A 17,772-nucleotide genomic window follows, 5' to 3' on the forward strand; every position below is an offset into this window, starting at 1 on the left:
AAACTCCTTTGAACTCCACATTCCTCTTCAGTTACTATCTAGTTCTCCATTGCCTGTCCCAACAAATATTCCCTACAGGGCTGTTTACATATATTCACTACAGTCCAGCTTTCAAGAAGACTATGTACTGAAACAATTTCTGGCCAAAGGCACTGGCCCTCACTTTAATCTTTCAGCAGTGTTTGTCCACTACAGTTGAGGAATCTCTTGTCTTGGCCTGTACACTATATTATGCTGCTCTATTTCCAGAAGAAGTATTCAGTGCTTATTTCTTCCTCTAGAAATAAAGAATTTTTAGATATTACCTGTCATCATCTTGATCCACTTCACTTAAAATGCTGTCATCATTAACATGCAGCAGACCACCAGTCAGTGAATCTGTCTTTTCAAATATTGGTGCAATCACACATTCTTCTTGTGTCCATTTGCCACTGTGTTTTTTCTTTATTTCCTTCCTGTGCACACCAGGATCGCTACTTTTAAAAAATCCACAAAAAAGCCAATATTTTCTAATAATTCAACTGATAAAGAATAAAAAAACAATTCTTGTAAAATTGCAACTGTTACCCATCTTAAGTCATTGATTAATTCACAAAATAGTTATGAACTACTAACCATATGCAAGAAAACAAATTCTTGCCTCAAAGACAGATATACAATTATGATATGATGTGATATGTACAAATTGATATGTGAAAGTTATCAGTGAAATAAGGAAGGCTTTACAGAAGAAGTGGAGAGAGTAGGTTACAAAGAAGATAAAAGGGAGACAACCATTTTACTTGGAGGTTAGAATATGAGCACAAAGATAAGGCACATGGCATCTTGGTTGTTTCCTAGGAAACTGGAAGGAAAAGCACGAAACACATGAAAGAAAGCAGAGATGCATCTTTGGGAAGACATTGGGAAGAACCTCAAGGGCTACACTGGAAACCTGGAGTTCACTGCCTAGACACAATGACTCTCACCCATGGGAGTCATAATTAGATTTACACTATATTTTCTGTTTTGCTTTTAAATACGATAATGCTTAATTTAGGGATTTCCCTGGTGGTCCTGGACTTAGGAGACTGCCTGCCAATGAGGGGGCACCGGTTCGATCCCTGGTCCAGGAAGATCCCACATGCCATGGGGCAACTAAACCCATGCTGCACACTACTGAAGCCAGAACCCTAGAGCGCATGCTCAGCATCAAGAGACGCCACCACAATAAGAGGCCCAAGCTCTGCAGCAGCAAAGAACCAGCGCAGCCAAAAAAAAAACCTCAAAGAAAAAAATAATGCTTAATTTGGATGCTTTTTTAAATCATGTGGCACATATACCATGAAAGGAAAAATCAAGGAAATATTTGGGGTGGGGGGGTGGCGGGAGGTGAGGCAGTTTACTTTTAAACCACCCACATGATCCGGTGATTTCAGCATCAGGGCTAAAAACCAGTACTTCATCAGTTCCCCCGCCACCAACAACAATTTGGATTCCATCCATGGACATACTCAAAGTGATATGAGAAAAAAACCTGCCAACCAAGAATACTCTATCCAGAAAGTTATGTTTCAGAAATGAAGGAGAAATAAAAACTTTCCCAGAGAAACCAGAGCTGAGGGAGTTCCTCACCACTAGACCTGTCTCATAAGAAATGCTGAAAGAAGTCCTTAAACGGAAATGAAAAGATGTTAAGTAGTGACATAAAATATATTTAAATATACAGCACACTGGTAAAGGCAAGTAGGCAGTCAAATTCAGAATACTCTAATACTGTAATATGGTGGTAAGTTAAGAAATTAACTTTAGTATTATGGCTAAAGGACAAAGGAATAAAAATAACTATATCCCTAGCAAAATGTAAAATGTGATCATCACAACCATTAGCTCAGTTCAGTTCAATTCAGTTCAGTCACTCAGTCGTATACAACTCTTTGCAACCCCATGAACCACAGCACGCCAGGCCTCCCTGTCCATCACCAACTCCCGGAGTTTACCCAAACTCATGTCCACTGAGTCAGTGATACCATCCAACCATCTCATCCTCTGTTGTCCCCTTCTCCTCCTGCCCTCAATCTTTCCCAGCATCAGGGTCTTTTCCAATGAGTCAGCTCTTCGCATCAGGTGGCCAAAGGATTGGAGTTTCAGCTTCAACATCAGTCCTTGCAATGAACACTCAGGACTGATCTCCTTTAGGATGGACTGGTTGGATCTCTTAGCACTCCAAGGGACTCTCAAGAGTCTTCTCCAACACCACAGTTCAAAAGCATCAATTCTTCAGCGCTCAGCTTTCTTTACAGTCCAATTCTCACATCCAAACTTATTTCAAAGAAAAATAACACATGACCTTGCTGTTAAATAAGCTTACCTATCAGAACCTTCATTCTCCATAACAGCAAACTCCTGATTGCTGTTTCCTCCACTCTTTCTCTGCTGAATCAATCCACTCTCGTCAGCAGTATCACATACATTGTCTGATACTTCCACTTCACTACTTTTGTGCTGCTTCTTTTCTTCTTCAACCTTTAATGAAAGTTTGACACTAAGAAATTCTGTTACTTAATTATAAACATCTTTTAGTTGTTGTTTTCATTCATTTTATTATTTGACTCAGGGTTTGGCCTGATTTTAAGTGATAAAACAATCTTTTTGTGCTTACTTTAATTTTATCACTAACAACTCACTGAAATATTTGTAAATCCTACTTCTTATTCTTTGGTGAAAAGAAACAAAATTCCCAAAATTTCAAAAAAGGCTTTCTTAAGATGATGCAACTATTCATCCCCAGTCTTCCCCATCTAACTGGCAGAGATAGAGGAAAAAAAAGACAAAACACACAAAATCTGTCTTCTTCAATATTTACCCCCTGGATTTTCCATTAAACAGCCAGATTTAGAGAATGTGACACCTTAGTGCCTCAAAAACACTAAAGCTATTCTTTCCCCACTGCCTTTTACATTTCTTTGTTCATTGGGATCCAGGATATAACAAAAAAGTGATGGTGTTCACCAAAATATATGAACCAAAGTTTACCAGAACACAAGGAGCAGAGTGAAACTGATGAGTTGTTAGTCTGGAATTCTGGAATACAAATAACGCTTCCTAATTTCACATTCAATAACCATCAAACTTTATAGCTAGAGGGTATAGAAATAATTACCTATTGTAGCCCCACTATTTACCAGAAATAGGAGTAAAACCAAGAAAGGTTAAATGATTTTTTTGTCTTTTCTTTTTCTTTTTTTAAAAATTAATTTATTTTTTAATTGAACAAAATTGCTTTACAGAATTTTGTTGTTTTCTGTCAAATCTCAACATAAATCAGCCAAAGTTATACATATATCCCCTGACTTTTGAACCTCCCTCCCATCTCCCTCCCCATCCCACCCCTCTAGGTTGATACAGAGCCCCTGATTGAGTTTCCTGAGCCACACAGCAAATTCCCGCTGGCTATCTTTTTACATATGGTAATATAAGTTTCCATGTTACTCTTTCCATACATCTCACCCTCTCTTCGCCTCGCCCCAAGTCCATAAGTCTGTTCTCTATGTCTGATTCTCCACTGCTGCCCTATAAATATATTCTTCAGTACCATTTTTCTAGATTCCACATATATGCATTAGAATACAATATTTATCTTCTCTTTCCGACTTACTTCACTCTGTATAATAGGTTCTAGGTTCATCTACCTTATTAGAACTGACTCAAGTGCGTACCTTTTTATGGCTGAGTAATATTCCATTGTGTATATGAACCACAACTTCTTTATCCATTCATCTATTGATGGACATCTAGGTTGCTTCCACGGAGAAGGTGATGGCATCCCACTCCAGTACTCTTGCCTGGAAAATCCCATGGACGGAGGAGCCTGGTAGGCTGCAGTCCATGGGGTCGCAAAGAGTCGGATACGACTGAGCAACTTCACTTTCACTTTTCACTTTCCTTCACTGGAGAAGGAAATGGCACCCCACTCCAGTATTCTTGCCTGGAGAATCCCAGGGACGGCAGAGCCTAGTGGGCTGCCATGGGGTCGCACAGAGTCGGACACGACTGAAGCGACTTAGCAGCAGCAGCAGCAGCAGGTTGCTTCCATGTTCTAACTATTGCAATAGTGCTGCAGTGAATGATGGGATACATGTGTCTTTTTCAACTTTGGTTTCCTCAGGGTATATGCCTAGGAGTGGGATTGCTGGGTCACATGGTAGTTTTATTCCCAGTTTTTTAAGGAATCTCCATACAGTCTTCCATAGTGACTGGATCAACTTACATTCCCGCCAACAGTGCAAGAGCATTCCCTTTTCTCCACACCCTCTCCAGCATTTATTGCTTGTAGACTTTTTGATGATGGCCATTCTGACTGGTGTGAGGTTATATCTCAAGTGTAGTTTTGATTTGTATTTCTCTAATAATGAGCGATGTTGAGCATCTTCTCATTTGTTTGTTAGCCATCTGTATGTCGTCTTTAGAGAAATGTCTCTTTAGGTCTTTTTCCCACTTTTTGATTGGATTGTTTTTCTGGTATTGAGTTGTATGAGCTGCTTGTATATTTTGAAAATTAATCCTTTGTCAGTTGTTTAATTTGCTGTTATTTTCTCCCATTCTTAGGGTTGTCTTTTCACCTAGTTTCCTTTGCTATACAAAAGCTTTTAAGTTTAATCAAGTCCCACTTGTTTACTTTTGTTTTTATTTCCATTACTCTAGGAGGTGGGTCACAGATGATCTTGCTTTGATTATGTCATCGAGTGTTCTGCCTATGTTTTCCTCTAACAGTTTTATAGTTTCTAGTCTTATATTTAGGTCTTTAATCCATTTTAATTCAGTCGAGCTGGAGAAATCAACCTTCTTGACTTCAGATTATACTACAAAGCTACAGTCATAAAGACAGTATAGTACTGGCACAAAAACAGAAATAGAGACCAATGGAACAAGACTGAAAGCCCATGCACCTATGGGTACCTTCTCTTTGACAAAGGAGGCAAGAATATACAGTGGGCCAAAGACAGCCTCTTCAATAAATGGTGCTAGGAAAACTGGACAGCTACATGTACAAGAATGAAATTAAAACCCTTCCTAATATCATACACAAAGATAAACTAAATGATTTCTTCAAAGCCCCTAAAGTGGCATTCCCTGGCATTCTATGGCACCAAAACAGATGATAAAATTCTGTAACCTTGAATCTCATAAATTACCAAATGAATTCATCAAATGAATCAGGTAAATTAAAAGTGTGACTTTGCCCAAGTAATTTGATGCCTTAGCTGGGGATAGAGCTGATCTCCTTTTTCTTTTAAAGGAGAATACCTATGGATTTTTGTCTGTTGTTAAAACTCAGTCAAGGCACCTCTTACACAAAAGAGCAAACAAGCAAACAAAGAAATTTAAAAATCTATTACTGGAAGGAAGAAAAATCTCACAGCGTCTCAAAACTCAGTTTTCTCCTTTGGAGATAAACACTTAATTTTTGGGGGGTAGGAGTTTATACCAGCTATGTGACAAAATCACGTGTCAAAACTTACTACATTTTAGTAAACAACATAATGGAAAGGTCTATCTCAAAAGAAACATCTGCAAGTGATGATTAAAGAATATGTGGGAGTACATGTGAAAGAGTTAAAGTGAAAGCCACTAAGATGTGTCCGACTCTTTGCAACCCTATGGACTATATGGACCATGGAGTTCCCCAGGCCGGAATACTGGAGTGGATAGTCTTTTCTTTCTCTAGGGGATCTTCCCAACCCAGGAACTGAGCCCAGGTCTCCTGCATTGCAGGCAAATTCTTTACCAGCTGAGCCACAAGGGAAGCCTTATACATGTATTGGGAAGGAAGTACATGTATTTGTTATTAAATTTTTTATTTTTTAAATTTGTTTAATATTATTTATTCTATTTTTTACTTTATTGTTATTGTTATTACATTTGTTATTACATACATAAAGGGAAGGGAGTACATGTATTTGTCATTAAAAATATCCTGAAGTGGCCATGTTGGAAATCTAAAATTTATTAAAATTTAACTCTTAAACTTCTTAATCTATGCTTAGCTACTCACAAATCACTGGGTCACAAGTAAGAAGTGAAAAATAACTTGCCTTAGCCTAAAATAGGGGAAAAACATGAACTCACAAACCCAATTTTGTCATTGTTTGAGTTAAAGAATTCATATATGTTAAATCTACCAAAAATTAATTAGATGATTTTTAATGTTATAAAGTCTTCCTCACTTAAAAATATTTCACCTCACTATATCTTAAATAGTGAGTCCCTACAGCACATTTGTCAGATTTTTGTGTTTTTTTTTTAAGGACTAGTACTTGCAAAACAGACAAACTTTATATTACTAGGCACCAAAATCAAATTAACAACAATCAGAAAGAGGAACAAATCCCTAAATTTTAATGCATATTATATATTATGATAGTGTTATTCATCAATACATATTACCTGCTTACATTCGGTTATGTGTGTGCTCAGTTATGTCCGACTCTTTCCATCCTTAAGGACTGTAGCCCGCCAGGCTTCTCTGTCCATGGAGATTCTCCAGGCAAGAATCCTGGAGTAGGTTGCCACACCCTCCTCCAGGGGATCTTCCCAGTCCAGGGATTAAACCTAGGTCTCATTACAGGTGGATTCTTTACCACCTGAGCCACCAAGGAAGCCCAACAATACTGGAGTGGGTAGCTGAACCCTTCTCCAGGGGAATTTCCTAACCCAGGAAATGAACTGGGGTCTCCTGCATTGCAGGCGGATTCTTTACCAGCTGAGCTACCAAGGAAGCCCCTACGTTCAGTTATATTATATTCTAATATCTACCAATGAAAGTGGATAAAGCATTTTTAGTAACATTTACTGATTTCTCACCCCAAAATGAGATAAATTAGAAAGTTACTATTTGTGCCCTAACAACAAAGGTCCAATCTGGAAGCTTCGACTCTCTTAATAAATAGGTAACTGGGTGGATTTTATGACCCCACTCTCTCCCTGAATGTACATCCTTAATCAGTTATGCCGAGATCACAGACAGAATTAATCTTTCATCTTGGCTGACTGGCAATTTCAATGGAAAACCTTGAACCACTGGGACTGATTTCTCTTTACACGTATCTAGGTCAGGGATCATCATTGTCATATTCTTCATAATTTCAAGTGTTTACTCTTACAATTCAGTATTTGATATCACCTTCATAATCATGTAATGAAGTTATAAAAATGGAAGAAGTAAACAATAGTCAGGAATTTTTTCCCCTCAAGTCCAAAAACAAGCTATAAATATAATAGATTCTAACAATATTTGAAGTTTTATAATTAAGGTGCCATAAAAACTATTAAATTATTACCTATCGATTCTAAAAGGCTAATTTTGAAAGGTAATTTTATTTGTTATGACCTCTGTTACACACTGTATTTATGCTGTTGAAGCATAGGAAACAGTATTAAACCAGGAATTTAAATTTACATTTTTACATACCTGGGAATGGTTATTTTCATCTCCAATAGGTTTTTCTTCTTCTTCCTCTGATGTCATTTCTAAGTCTAGTTCTGCTGACAAATCTGTATGTTTAGTTAAAATTACTTAGAATATTTAGATAAAAGACATAATCTTTAATTAAAACATAGATTTAAAACACTGTATCAAATGACATCTTAAATCAATCTTAATCTTCAGCTGAATATTCACGTCTTTAAGAAATACTTCCAATGATCTAAAATTTCAACAATTTGGAAAATACCAGATGTCCCCAGGATACAGGCACACAAACAGCTCAAAGATTCATTCACAAAATCATCCAAACATCAATGAACAAAACAATCAGAAACCAAACAAATTTCAAAATACAGGACAGACATATAAAGTCACAATACGTTCTCTTCTCTACTTCGTAACAGTACCTTTTTAACAACATGCCAAGCTTCAACTGCAACATTACTCATGATTTACAAAATTCCTCTTACTTTTTATACTTTTATCAGTTCCTTAATCTGAAATGCTTCCCTGTACTCTTCTGAAAAATTACTTTTCCTCTTATAAGACTCAGCCTGCTTTGTGAAGTTGTCCTTGATTACAGCCATCTTTCCTCAGATAAACAGATATCCCTTTCTTTGTAGCTACCTTAGTACTTTTAAGATTTTTCTAGTGTATCTTCATCACCTGAATTGTAAATTATTTCTTCACATGTCTAACTTCTCGGCTCCTAGACTGCACAGGACAAGCTCCTAAAAATCAGTTTTGAATAAGTAGTCCTTATTTATTTTATTCAATAATTATTTATCAGCTTTCTGCTCTATACTAGACACTGGAGTTGGAAGAAAAATGTAGATGAAAGATGTCAGGGAATGCTTTTCTAGAGATGATGCCTGAGCGGAGACTTGCACAGTTCAAGGAAAAGAGAGGGAAGGCATGCAAGGCTGTAGCAAGACGGGCAGAAGCACACACAGGAGAGGGTAAGTATCTGTCCAAAGTACAGGGTCAGGTGAGGAGGGCGTCAGCAGCAGCTCAGGATTCCACAGCAAACGACAGAAAGGGCGCGAGAAAGAGCGAGAGTCAGGCAGAAGTCAGATTACAAAAGCCTCACATGTCACTTTACGATGCCTGGACATTAATGTGATTTGAAGAGTGGTTCACAGTCACACTTGCTTTTGAAAGAGGTGACTCTAAGTGCTTCAAGAGGAATGAATTTGAAGGGCATACAAATAAATGGAGGGAGATGAATCTGAAGGCATTATTAGTGGAAAAAAACAAAAGTGATCCAGGCCTGAACTGGGGGAGCGTTTCCAGAAATATTTAGGATATAAAATTGTCTGAGTCCAGTATAGAATAAATCTTCATGAAATGAATAAATGTACAAATCCAGGGACCCTGAAGGAGTAGACTCTGCTGGTTACTTTATAAAAGATATCGACTGAGATGGGAAATGATCTACATAAACAGTCTGAAGTTGCTTCTATTTATTTTGTAGTTTTCCTATTTCACATCTTCCTCTGTTGAAGGGACTGGATAGGTTTTATCTGAATTTATGTTTCATGGACATACCAAGCTAATGGAGAAACAAGGGCAAACAAGTCACTTCTATAGATTAAAAAAAAAACAACACTTTGAGTTTACAGCTTGTAGTCACTATTCTAGGAAATAACTGAGAATCCTTTGTAAATGCAAAGTTAACCCTATAGGTGAGGAGAGAAAAGAAAAAACTAGGAGTGAAAAAAAGAAACTGTATGATTTCTTACTATAGCTCTGATCATATGACTGATTAAAGCTGCTAAATTAATTGGTATTTATGGACAACACATATTAGACATGGTTACTCAATAGACTGGGCATCCTAGTAGAATCAGAATTGACTTTCTATATACTGCTTTTAAATGATACAGCACTCCTTCAATATTGCTGTGAAGTTACATTTTGAGAAGGCAATCTCTAGATGTCCACCTAGGTCTCCCAACTAGTCCCAGAGTTCTAAATATAATCCTGCTACCCCCTCTCAGGTGTAGGCTAAATACTAGGCTAAACTCCTAACTCTCTTTGTATTTATTATATTACTATGGTCAGAGGGAGAATGCAAACACCTTGCTAAGAGGTATTTATTGGCTGTAGGTTGCATAAAAGGAGTCAGCAGAAGGGAGCTTTTGCCACAAAATCTAATTTGGAACCGTCAGAATGATGGTAAGGCCATGCCCAGGGGGCCCACAGCTGAGTGCTCTGGGCTTCTGCATTACCTTCTTTGCTTTCTCTGTTTTCTGGCAGCTGAGACTCAGGTCATGGAGTATGTAATTCCCTACCAGAAACACCGCTCCAATATTCATCTTTTATCTAGTACATCTATCCAAATTCTGTGGATGCTGACTGATTTTTGGTCATTGATTGTGATATCAGTGGACACTGATCAAGTTTTAAATGCCCTGCTCTTTGATAAGTCTCATTATTGAGGCTCAAACTAGTAGAATCGGAATCTGAAAAATCTGAAAACAAAGTTTCCATTTATTAGAATGTCAGTAAGAACACAGCTCTAACTAACTTGTACAGTCTTTCTTCAGAGAATCAGTTTCATGTCCTCCTCTCCCCTCAAACTCACTAGTCCTTCACAGCTTCTTATGTCTTACACGTCACTGCCATTCATGAAGAGACGTTAACTTGTGTCTCATTTTTTCTACTTGCTAATTTTCTAGTCTTACTTTGATTCACTCAATCTGTGTTACATATTCTGCATTCCATAAGAACTTTATTAATAATGATTTTTCTTCAACATACAAATATTTTATTAACAAAATTTATGTCATTTATTTTACATTTAATTATGCATGACAATATTGTGTATTCTAGAGACCACGGTTTTAAAAACACCTTTAATGAATGGCACTACCTTAATTAATGGTACAAACCAAGACAATGTATTAAAAAGCAAAGACATCACTTTGCCAACAAAGGTCTGCACAGTCAAAGCTATGGTTTTTGCAGTAGTCACATAGGGATGTGAGAGTTGGACTGTAAAGAAGGCTGAGTGCCAAAGAACTGATGCTTTCAAATTGTGGTGCTAGAGAAGACTCTTGAGAGTCCCTTGGAGAGCAAAGAGATCAAACCTGTCAATCCTAAGGGAAATGAACCCTGAAAAGACACTGGAAGGACTGATGCTGAAACTGAAGCTCCAATACTTTGGACACCTGATGTGAAGAGCCAACTCACTGGAAAAGACCCTGATGATGGAAAAGACTGAGGGGAGGAGAGGGCGACAGCAGAGAGATGGTTGGATAGCATCACTGATTCAGTGGACATGACCAGGCGAACTCGGGGAGATGGTGAGGGACAGGGAGGCCTGGCGTGCTACAGTCCATAAGGTCACAGAGAGTTGGACACGATTTAGCGACCGAACACCACCACCAACAGCTACTTTAATTACAATGAGACAGCCTTTTCTCAATGTATCATATCTTCAGAACCCATTTTTTAAGCCTTGGATAAACATCATAAACTTATATAAGAAATGATAGCCTTGTGTGTGACTAATTGTTTCCATGTGAAAATAGGATAAGTCCAGGACCACACTGGATCCAAAAAGCACAGAGCACCATGAGACATGAATGAATACAACACAGAAATATTTGCTTCAAAAAAAAAAAAAAAGCTGTCAGGTCTAAATTTAAGAGAAGTCAAAGAAACAAGCAAGAAATGTAAAAGTGAAACATTGGCGATCGTCTTCATTCTTGTCGAACTGTACTAGGGTCAGCAGCGTTGGGACCGGGAGGCCAGATAACCATGTCAGCTGCAGCTGTGGATGCAGCTAATGCAGCCCTCTTATCGGGGTCCAAAGAAATGAGTTTGGAGGAACCAAAGAAGATGACTAGAGAGGACTGGAGAAAGAAGAAGGAGCTTGAAGAACAGCGAAAATTGGGTAATGCCCCTGCAGAAGTTGATGAAGAAGGAAAAGACATCAATCCTCCTATTCCTCAGTATATTTCTTCAGTGCCATGGTATATTGATCCATCAAAAAGGCCTACTTTAAAGCACCAGAGACCACAGCCAGAGAAACAAAAGCAGTACAGCTCATCAGGAGAATGGTACAAGAGGGGTGTAACTACTAAATACCGAAAAGGGGCGTGTGAAAACTGTGGAGCCATGACACACAAAAAGAAAGACAGTTTTGAGAGACCTAGGCGAATTGGAGCAAAATTTACAGGGACTAACATAGCTCCAGATGAACATGTCCAGCCTCAGCTGATGTTTGACTACGATGGGAAGAGGGATTGGTGGAATGGCTACAATCCAGAAGAACACATGAAAATTGTAGAAGAGTATGCCAAAGTTGACCTGGCAAAACGAACGCTGAAAGCCCAAAAACTCCAAGAAGAATTAGCCTCAGGAAAATTAGTGGAACAGGCTAATTCTCCGAAACATCAGTGGGGAGAAGAGGAACCAAATTCTCAGACGGAAAAAGATCATAACAGTGAAGATGAAGATGAAGATAAATATGCAGATGATATTGACGTGCCTGGACAGAATTTTGACTCTAAGAGACGAATTACTGTCCGGAATCTCAGGATTCGAGAAGATATTGCAAAATATTTGCGGAATTTAGATCCAAATTCTGCTTACTATGATCCCAAAACTAGAGCGATGAGAGAGAATCCTTATGCGAATGCTGGAAAGAATCCAGATGAAGTCAGCTATGCGGGGGATAACTTCGTTAGATACACAGGTGATACCATATCAATGGCCCAGACACAATTGTTTGCTTGGGAAGCCTATGACAAAGGGTCTGAAGTGCATCTACAAGCAGATCCTACAAAACTAGAGTTATTGTATAAGTCCTTCAAAGTCAAGAAAGAAGACTTCAAAGAACAGCAGAAAGAAAGTATCCTGGAAAAGTATGGTGGTCAAGAACACTTGGATGCTCCTCCAGCTGAATTGCTTTTAGCTCAGACTGAAGACTATGTGGAGTACTCAAGACATGGGACAGTCATCAAAGGACAGGAGCGGGCTGTTGCCTGCTCCAAGTATGAGGAAGATGTGAAGATCAACAATCATACACATATCTGGGGATCTTACTGGAAAGAAGGCCGATGGGGATACAAATGCTATCACTCTTTTTTCAAGTATTCCTATTGTACTGGAGAAGCTGGGAACGACATTGCTAATTCAGAGGAATGTATTATAAATGATGCAACTGGAGAAGAATCTGTGAAAAAACCTCAAACCCTCATGGAGATGCATCAGGAGAAACTAAAAGAGGAGAAAAAGAAGAAGAAGAAGAGGAAGCATCGGAAGAGCAGTTCAGAGAGTGATGAGGAGGAAAAGAAACACGAGAAGTTGAAAAAGGCACTGAATGCAGAGGAGGCCCGTCTTCTTCACGTCAAGGAGATTATGCAGATCAATGAGAGGAAGCGACCTTACAACAGTATATATGAAACTCGGGAACCCACTGAAGAGGAAATGGAGGCCTACAGAATGAAACGTCAGAGGCCAGATGACCCCATGGCCTCCTTCCTCGGACAGTAGTAACTCGTCACTGACCGTGACCCAAGATAGACTCTGCTGATGCATTCTTTGAGATTCTTGCTGTTGATTATCGATGGAAAAACCCATATCTATTCTCGGATCTAGGAAGCATATCTAGGAAGCAAGGAGACTGCCTAATAAAGCATCCAGAAGTCTCATAGTAAATTCATTCCTTTACACAGTGAAGAACAAAGAAGAAATAAAGTGGTGCAGATTAAGATTTTATTTCAGATTTTATATTAATGATGTGGGAAAAGATCTTAGTTCTCCACCTATCATGAATATCTTCTAAACATTTATTTATTAAGTTTCAAACTTTATTTCGTCAATTTTTATGGCCCTTTATCTAGTGTTAGGACTCATTGTGAAGGCCAATTAGTTACTCTTTCTTGAAACAAGGGCTTCATTTTTTTTTTAATTAATAGTAACTATAACTGTAGTTATTTAATAATCATTTCTTTTTGCCTTCTCATATTTTTCTGATCTGAAACTGATAACCTATCTTGAGCTTTGGATTACTGGAAGGAAATCTGTAGAACGTGTGAATAACTTTATCCCTGATGTCAAGTCTGTGTAGTAAAAATTCTGTTTTCCACTTGGTTATAAAATTTTGATTTTCAAAACATTTCCTTGTATCTTATACTCAGAACTAAATGTGCTAGCCTTTGAATGGGGGAAAATGTTTTTCACCCTGAGTCAGTGTTGACTGATCAGTCCTAGGTCTTTTACCATTCTGGACGGGAGTATTCAGACACAGAAATCCTCTCCTTTGTCACAGAGGATATGGTTTGTGATATTAATCGCTATTTTAATTGTGATTGCCTTTATATAACAGTCGAGAATATTAGATTTTTAAAAGATTGTAGAGTATCTCTTGTACCTAATCTTTATAGCCAGCAGGTGTCTCTCGGTAAAATTTGCAAAAAGTGAAACCTGAAGTTGAAGGTTTCTTCAGAATATTACAAGCAGAGCCTGTAGGGTTATTAGTATCTGAGAATGACATGATTTTTAAGCTGCTTCTAATAACATTGGGAAGATAACACTGACAGAGTGGGATCAATGAAAACAATCTGTTTAAAACCCCTGACACAAGTACATTGACTTTTAACAGTTCACTGGCTTTTCCGAATTACCAAATCCCACTTGAATATTGCATTAAGTTAACATCTCAGAAATACTGCTGATGGGAAAGTAACTGAATCAAACTGTCAAGTACTGTGGATATACATTGTATCTAAATTCAGACCAGTATGAAATTAAAACAGTGATGCAAACATCTAATTCTTACCTACTTTAAGAATGTCAAAAATTTATGTTTTCATATTCCTGCCTTAACATAGGCTGGTTCAGTGTAAAATCTGACATTAGTGTCTACTTTGTATTTTACTTATCTTTTAATAAAGATATATAATTGAAAATAAAAAAAAAAAAGTAAAAGTGAAACTTTAAACCCTGTTTCAACTCAAGGCCCCCTTTATCATTTCACATCTAACCACTTCAACGGTTTAAAACTGTGGTTCTCAAGTGTGCCCTGAGAATCCCTGAAGTCCAGAGACCCATCGGGTCAGGGGGTCCAAGAGGTCAGAACTATTTTCACAACACTAAACATTACTTCCATTCTCATTCTCTTCTGAGTACACAGTGGAGTTCTTCAGAGACACAATATGTGATGTTATAACTCTAATGACAAATGGAATCAGCCATTATGATTCTGTGTTCTTGTATTTTAAGTTTTTCAGTTTTGTTTCTCAATACAGTGAACATCAATAAACACAACCTATTTATACAAAAGTTCCGTGGCATTCTCAATAATTTTTAGAAGTACAAAAGGATCCTAAAGCCAAAATTTTCAGAATCACTATTTTTAAAGATTATGTCTATAAAAGTCATTAAAGCATGAGTACTTCCCCTGCTTCTAAAAATCAAAGACACCACAAACACAACACACACACAAAGTCTGCTAAACAAAATATCTGGTTGGTCTACATTCATCTGTGTAACAACACTAAAATGAAATAATTATAAGTTGAAATACAACTGACATATTAGCAAGTGAAGCTTTACTCTAGGTAAAAGTCAGAGCTCAAATAAGCATTTTTTGACACTGGGAAAATCTTAGGATCTAATAATTCATTTCTGAGAATCCCTAAGAAGTATACAGATTCCAAACTGAGAACTTCAGGGTATCGAAACATATACAGAAACATATTGAGTTCAAGCTTACATTTTAAAAATTTCTTGTTCTTATGCTTATACATATCTCTTTTTCCAAAACATGGATACCAATAATAACATTTGCCTTATGTATGTCAAATTCTTCAAGTAAATTTGCAAAAAAAACGTTAGCAGTATGAAGACTGAGCATTTCAAATATTTCAGTGTCCCTCTTTCCAGAGTTACATGTGTATTGCAAAATTTACCTGAAGCGGATGTTTGCAAATCCTTCATTCCGACTGTTTTATTAGGAACAGAATCTTTCACTAAGACTGTAGGCTGAATGGGTTTGGAAACAATTTGATTAATAAATAATATACATATGATAGAATCCACTGTTCATAATTCAAGATAAAAACATAAACGTTTTTACCTTCACGTTAGGATATTTCTCAGGAGAATCTAAAAGGCAAAAGGGACATAGAGTTAATTACATGTAAATATGAAAGCCAGCTCTACATTCATGCAGAGTTAGTACTGAGCAGAAATCCTTGTGCTCAGCCTTGGCAGTGAATACATTCGGTTTTAGTGTCTTGTTTTCAGGGGGATGTTAAGACACCAGCAAGACAGATTATGAATCCACTATAGATAGTGAAGAAAAAATAGAAATACAGGTTTAACAAACATGCAGTTAAGATTTCAAAAGTAACGTTACATTTTCAATGACTTTATAAAATATTAAAGTGCACACAGACCAATGTGAACATGCCGACTGATGAGGAGAAAAGTGATCATAATCAGAGGAACAAATCATGACCCCAAGAAGATAAATGTGAAAGTAGATGGTAAAATGCAACAGCATTATCTTGAATGCAATACAGCAGTATCGTTTACACCATTATACTACAAGTCTTTATCATGTTCTTCAATCTGTCCAGTCACTAAACAAGTGCACAGCTGGAATGACAGTTCAACTGAATGCATAATTCATTTCTCATCAGAGAAAGAGTAATGAACTGATTAGCTGGGATACACACTTGTAGAATAATGGTTCATAAAAATATTCACTTTTTTCCATACCCATGTGGACTACTGGTATGCCTACATGTCTTGGCTCCTCTAGTTTAGCCATCTTAAAGTTTCTCGATCCAATCATGCAAGAAGGTATATAAGACACATCTAGAAAATAATGTATATTAAGTTCTCAATATTGAAATACAATTATCAAAAAGGAAATAATAAATTTAACTATCACACAATTACTAGATATTAAAAATCCTACATGTTTCAAAATCAGTGTAGTACTTATCGAAAATAACAACTCTAGCATTTGGGGAGTGAACCCTACTAATCTGTTTTGTTTCAAAACTTAGTTTGGTTTGGTACACCATGCTACTGCTTCAAAGGATTTCTGTGAAACAACTTTCAAAAAAAGTCAATGCCCCCATAATCAAATTAATCTAATTTGAATAACAAATACTGATACAACATATATCTTTGATGCCTGATAGGTATTTGGAATGGCTGGGGTTTCTCCCACTTCTAGCACCCCCTCCCACCTCCAGTAGTCTCTGGAGCAACAATGATCTTATCTCTTCTCAGTGCAAATACACTGAACCGTCTAGAAGGAGTTCCTTCAAGTTTCCTCATTCCAAGCTCACCTCCCTAAGGACTTACTTTCTTCCCTCCGTCCTTTCACTAGATTCTTTCCTCTATAAAGGGTAATCTCTGGATCTGTGGTCTTAATTCTTTCCCCTTTACATTCTTTCTATGGATCATCCCCACCACTTCTTTTTCCCTCTTTGCTTAGCAATGGTATCTTCAACTCTTTGCCTCCCTCTGGCTATAGACACGTTTAGAAAGAAAAACAAAATAATACTTTTCCTTGATTTTGTTATGTCCTGCACTCTCCAAAGCTCTACTTCCAGATTTCTCTAAATGCAAGGCTACACCCTTGCTACTCGGAGAGCTTGTTAGAAACACAGATTCTCAGACTTCTTGCTCAGTATGTGCACTTCACACAAGGTCCCTAGGCTACTAGTTAAAATTTGAGAAACTCTGGTCTGTACTGAGCCTGCTTCTACATGACTTCAACTTAATTTGTTCTCCTGAAATCTTAGCCTCAACTTCCTCACTCTAACACTTCCCCCCAAACTGAAACTGCATTACAAGTTGGAAGCTTTCCAGTGGACTCTCTACCGGGCTGTGGATTCCTTGATCTCCCTATCATGCCCCCTGCTCGCTCCTTCTTTCCAGTTCTCTTATGTTGGCCTATGTGACACCATCTTATAAAGCAGCAACATTTCGTATGACACCAATTTGCAAACATTTACAGCTGAGCACCTATTCCTGTGCTCCTCCACAGAGGATAACACACAGCTCTGCATGCCCAGGGACCTCAATCCTGAATGCCTTCCTAAAAATGAGGAAAAACGTAAGAGGGGGAAAACTTTGCTATCCTTCTCTGACGAATTTTGGTACTGGCAGCTCACTTCAAATGCATCATCCATATCAAACACTCTCCCTTTTTCTAAAGAGTTATCTTACTTATGGCCACCTTCCCGACAGACCTGTGCTTCCTTTTCCTTCATTCCCTCCCTATATCCTCTGCCTCTCTAATCCTTCATTCCCTCTTTCCTCTTGTTTCT

General features: G+C 37.7%; 2 protein-coding genes across 9 annotated transcripts in view; one reads left to right on the forward strand and one right to left on the reverse strand.

Moving 5' to 3' along the window:
• Positions 1 to 17,772, reverse strand: part of ANKRD26 (ankyrin repeat domain 26) — a 76,334-nt gene that overhangs the window by 37,089 nt on the left and 21,473 nt on the right. For 4 of the 8 annotated variants that reach the window (XR_006337057.1, XM_043883918.1, XM_043883915.1 and 1 more), the window contains exons 13-18: positions 16,205 to 16,303; positions 15,558 to 15,586; positions 15,391 to 15,463; positions 7,451 to 7,533; positions 2,351 to 2,505; positions 306 to 476 (exon numbers count right to left, since the gene is read on the reverse strand). Coding sequence is in view for 7 of the 8 variants with exons in the window: in XM_043883918.1 (XP_043739853.1) it covers positions 306 to 476; positions 2,351 to 2,505; positions 7,451 to 7,533; positions 15,391 to 15,463; positions 15,558 to 15,586; positions 16,205 to 16,303 (610 nt within the window). In the remaining variant the exon portion in view is untranslated. The remainder of the gene's footprint in view (positions 1 to 305; positions 477 to 2,350; positions 2,506 to 7,450; positions 7,534 to 15,390; positions 15,464 to 15,557; positions 15,587 to 16,204; positions 16,304 to 17,772) is intronic. The other 4 variants (XM_043883916.1, XM_043883921.1, XM_043883917.1 and 1 more) reach the window with 2 other exon arrangements.
• On the forward strand, positions 11,165 to 14,010 carry LOC122681642 (pre-mRNA-splicing factor SLU7-like). Its single transcript, XM_043883927.1, has one exon. It carries the CDS (start codon positions 11,231 to 11,233, stop codon positions 12,968 to 12,970), a length of 1,740 nt encoding a protein of 579 aa, XP_043739862.1. The 5' UTR covers positions 11,165 to 11,230; the 3' UTR covers positions 12,971 to 14,010.

This window comes from Cervus elaphus, chromosome 23, assembly GCF_910594005.1.
Source record: "Cervus elaphus chromosome 23, mCerEla1.1, whole genome shotgun sequence".
NCBI lineage: Eukaryota > Metazoa > Chordata > Mammalia > Artiodactyla > Cervidae > Cervus > Cervus elaphus.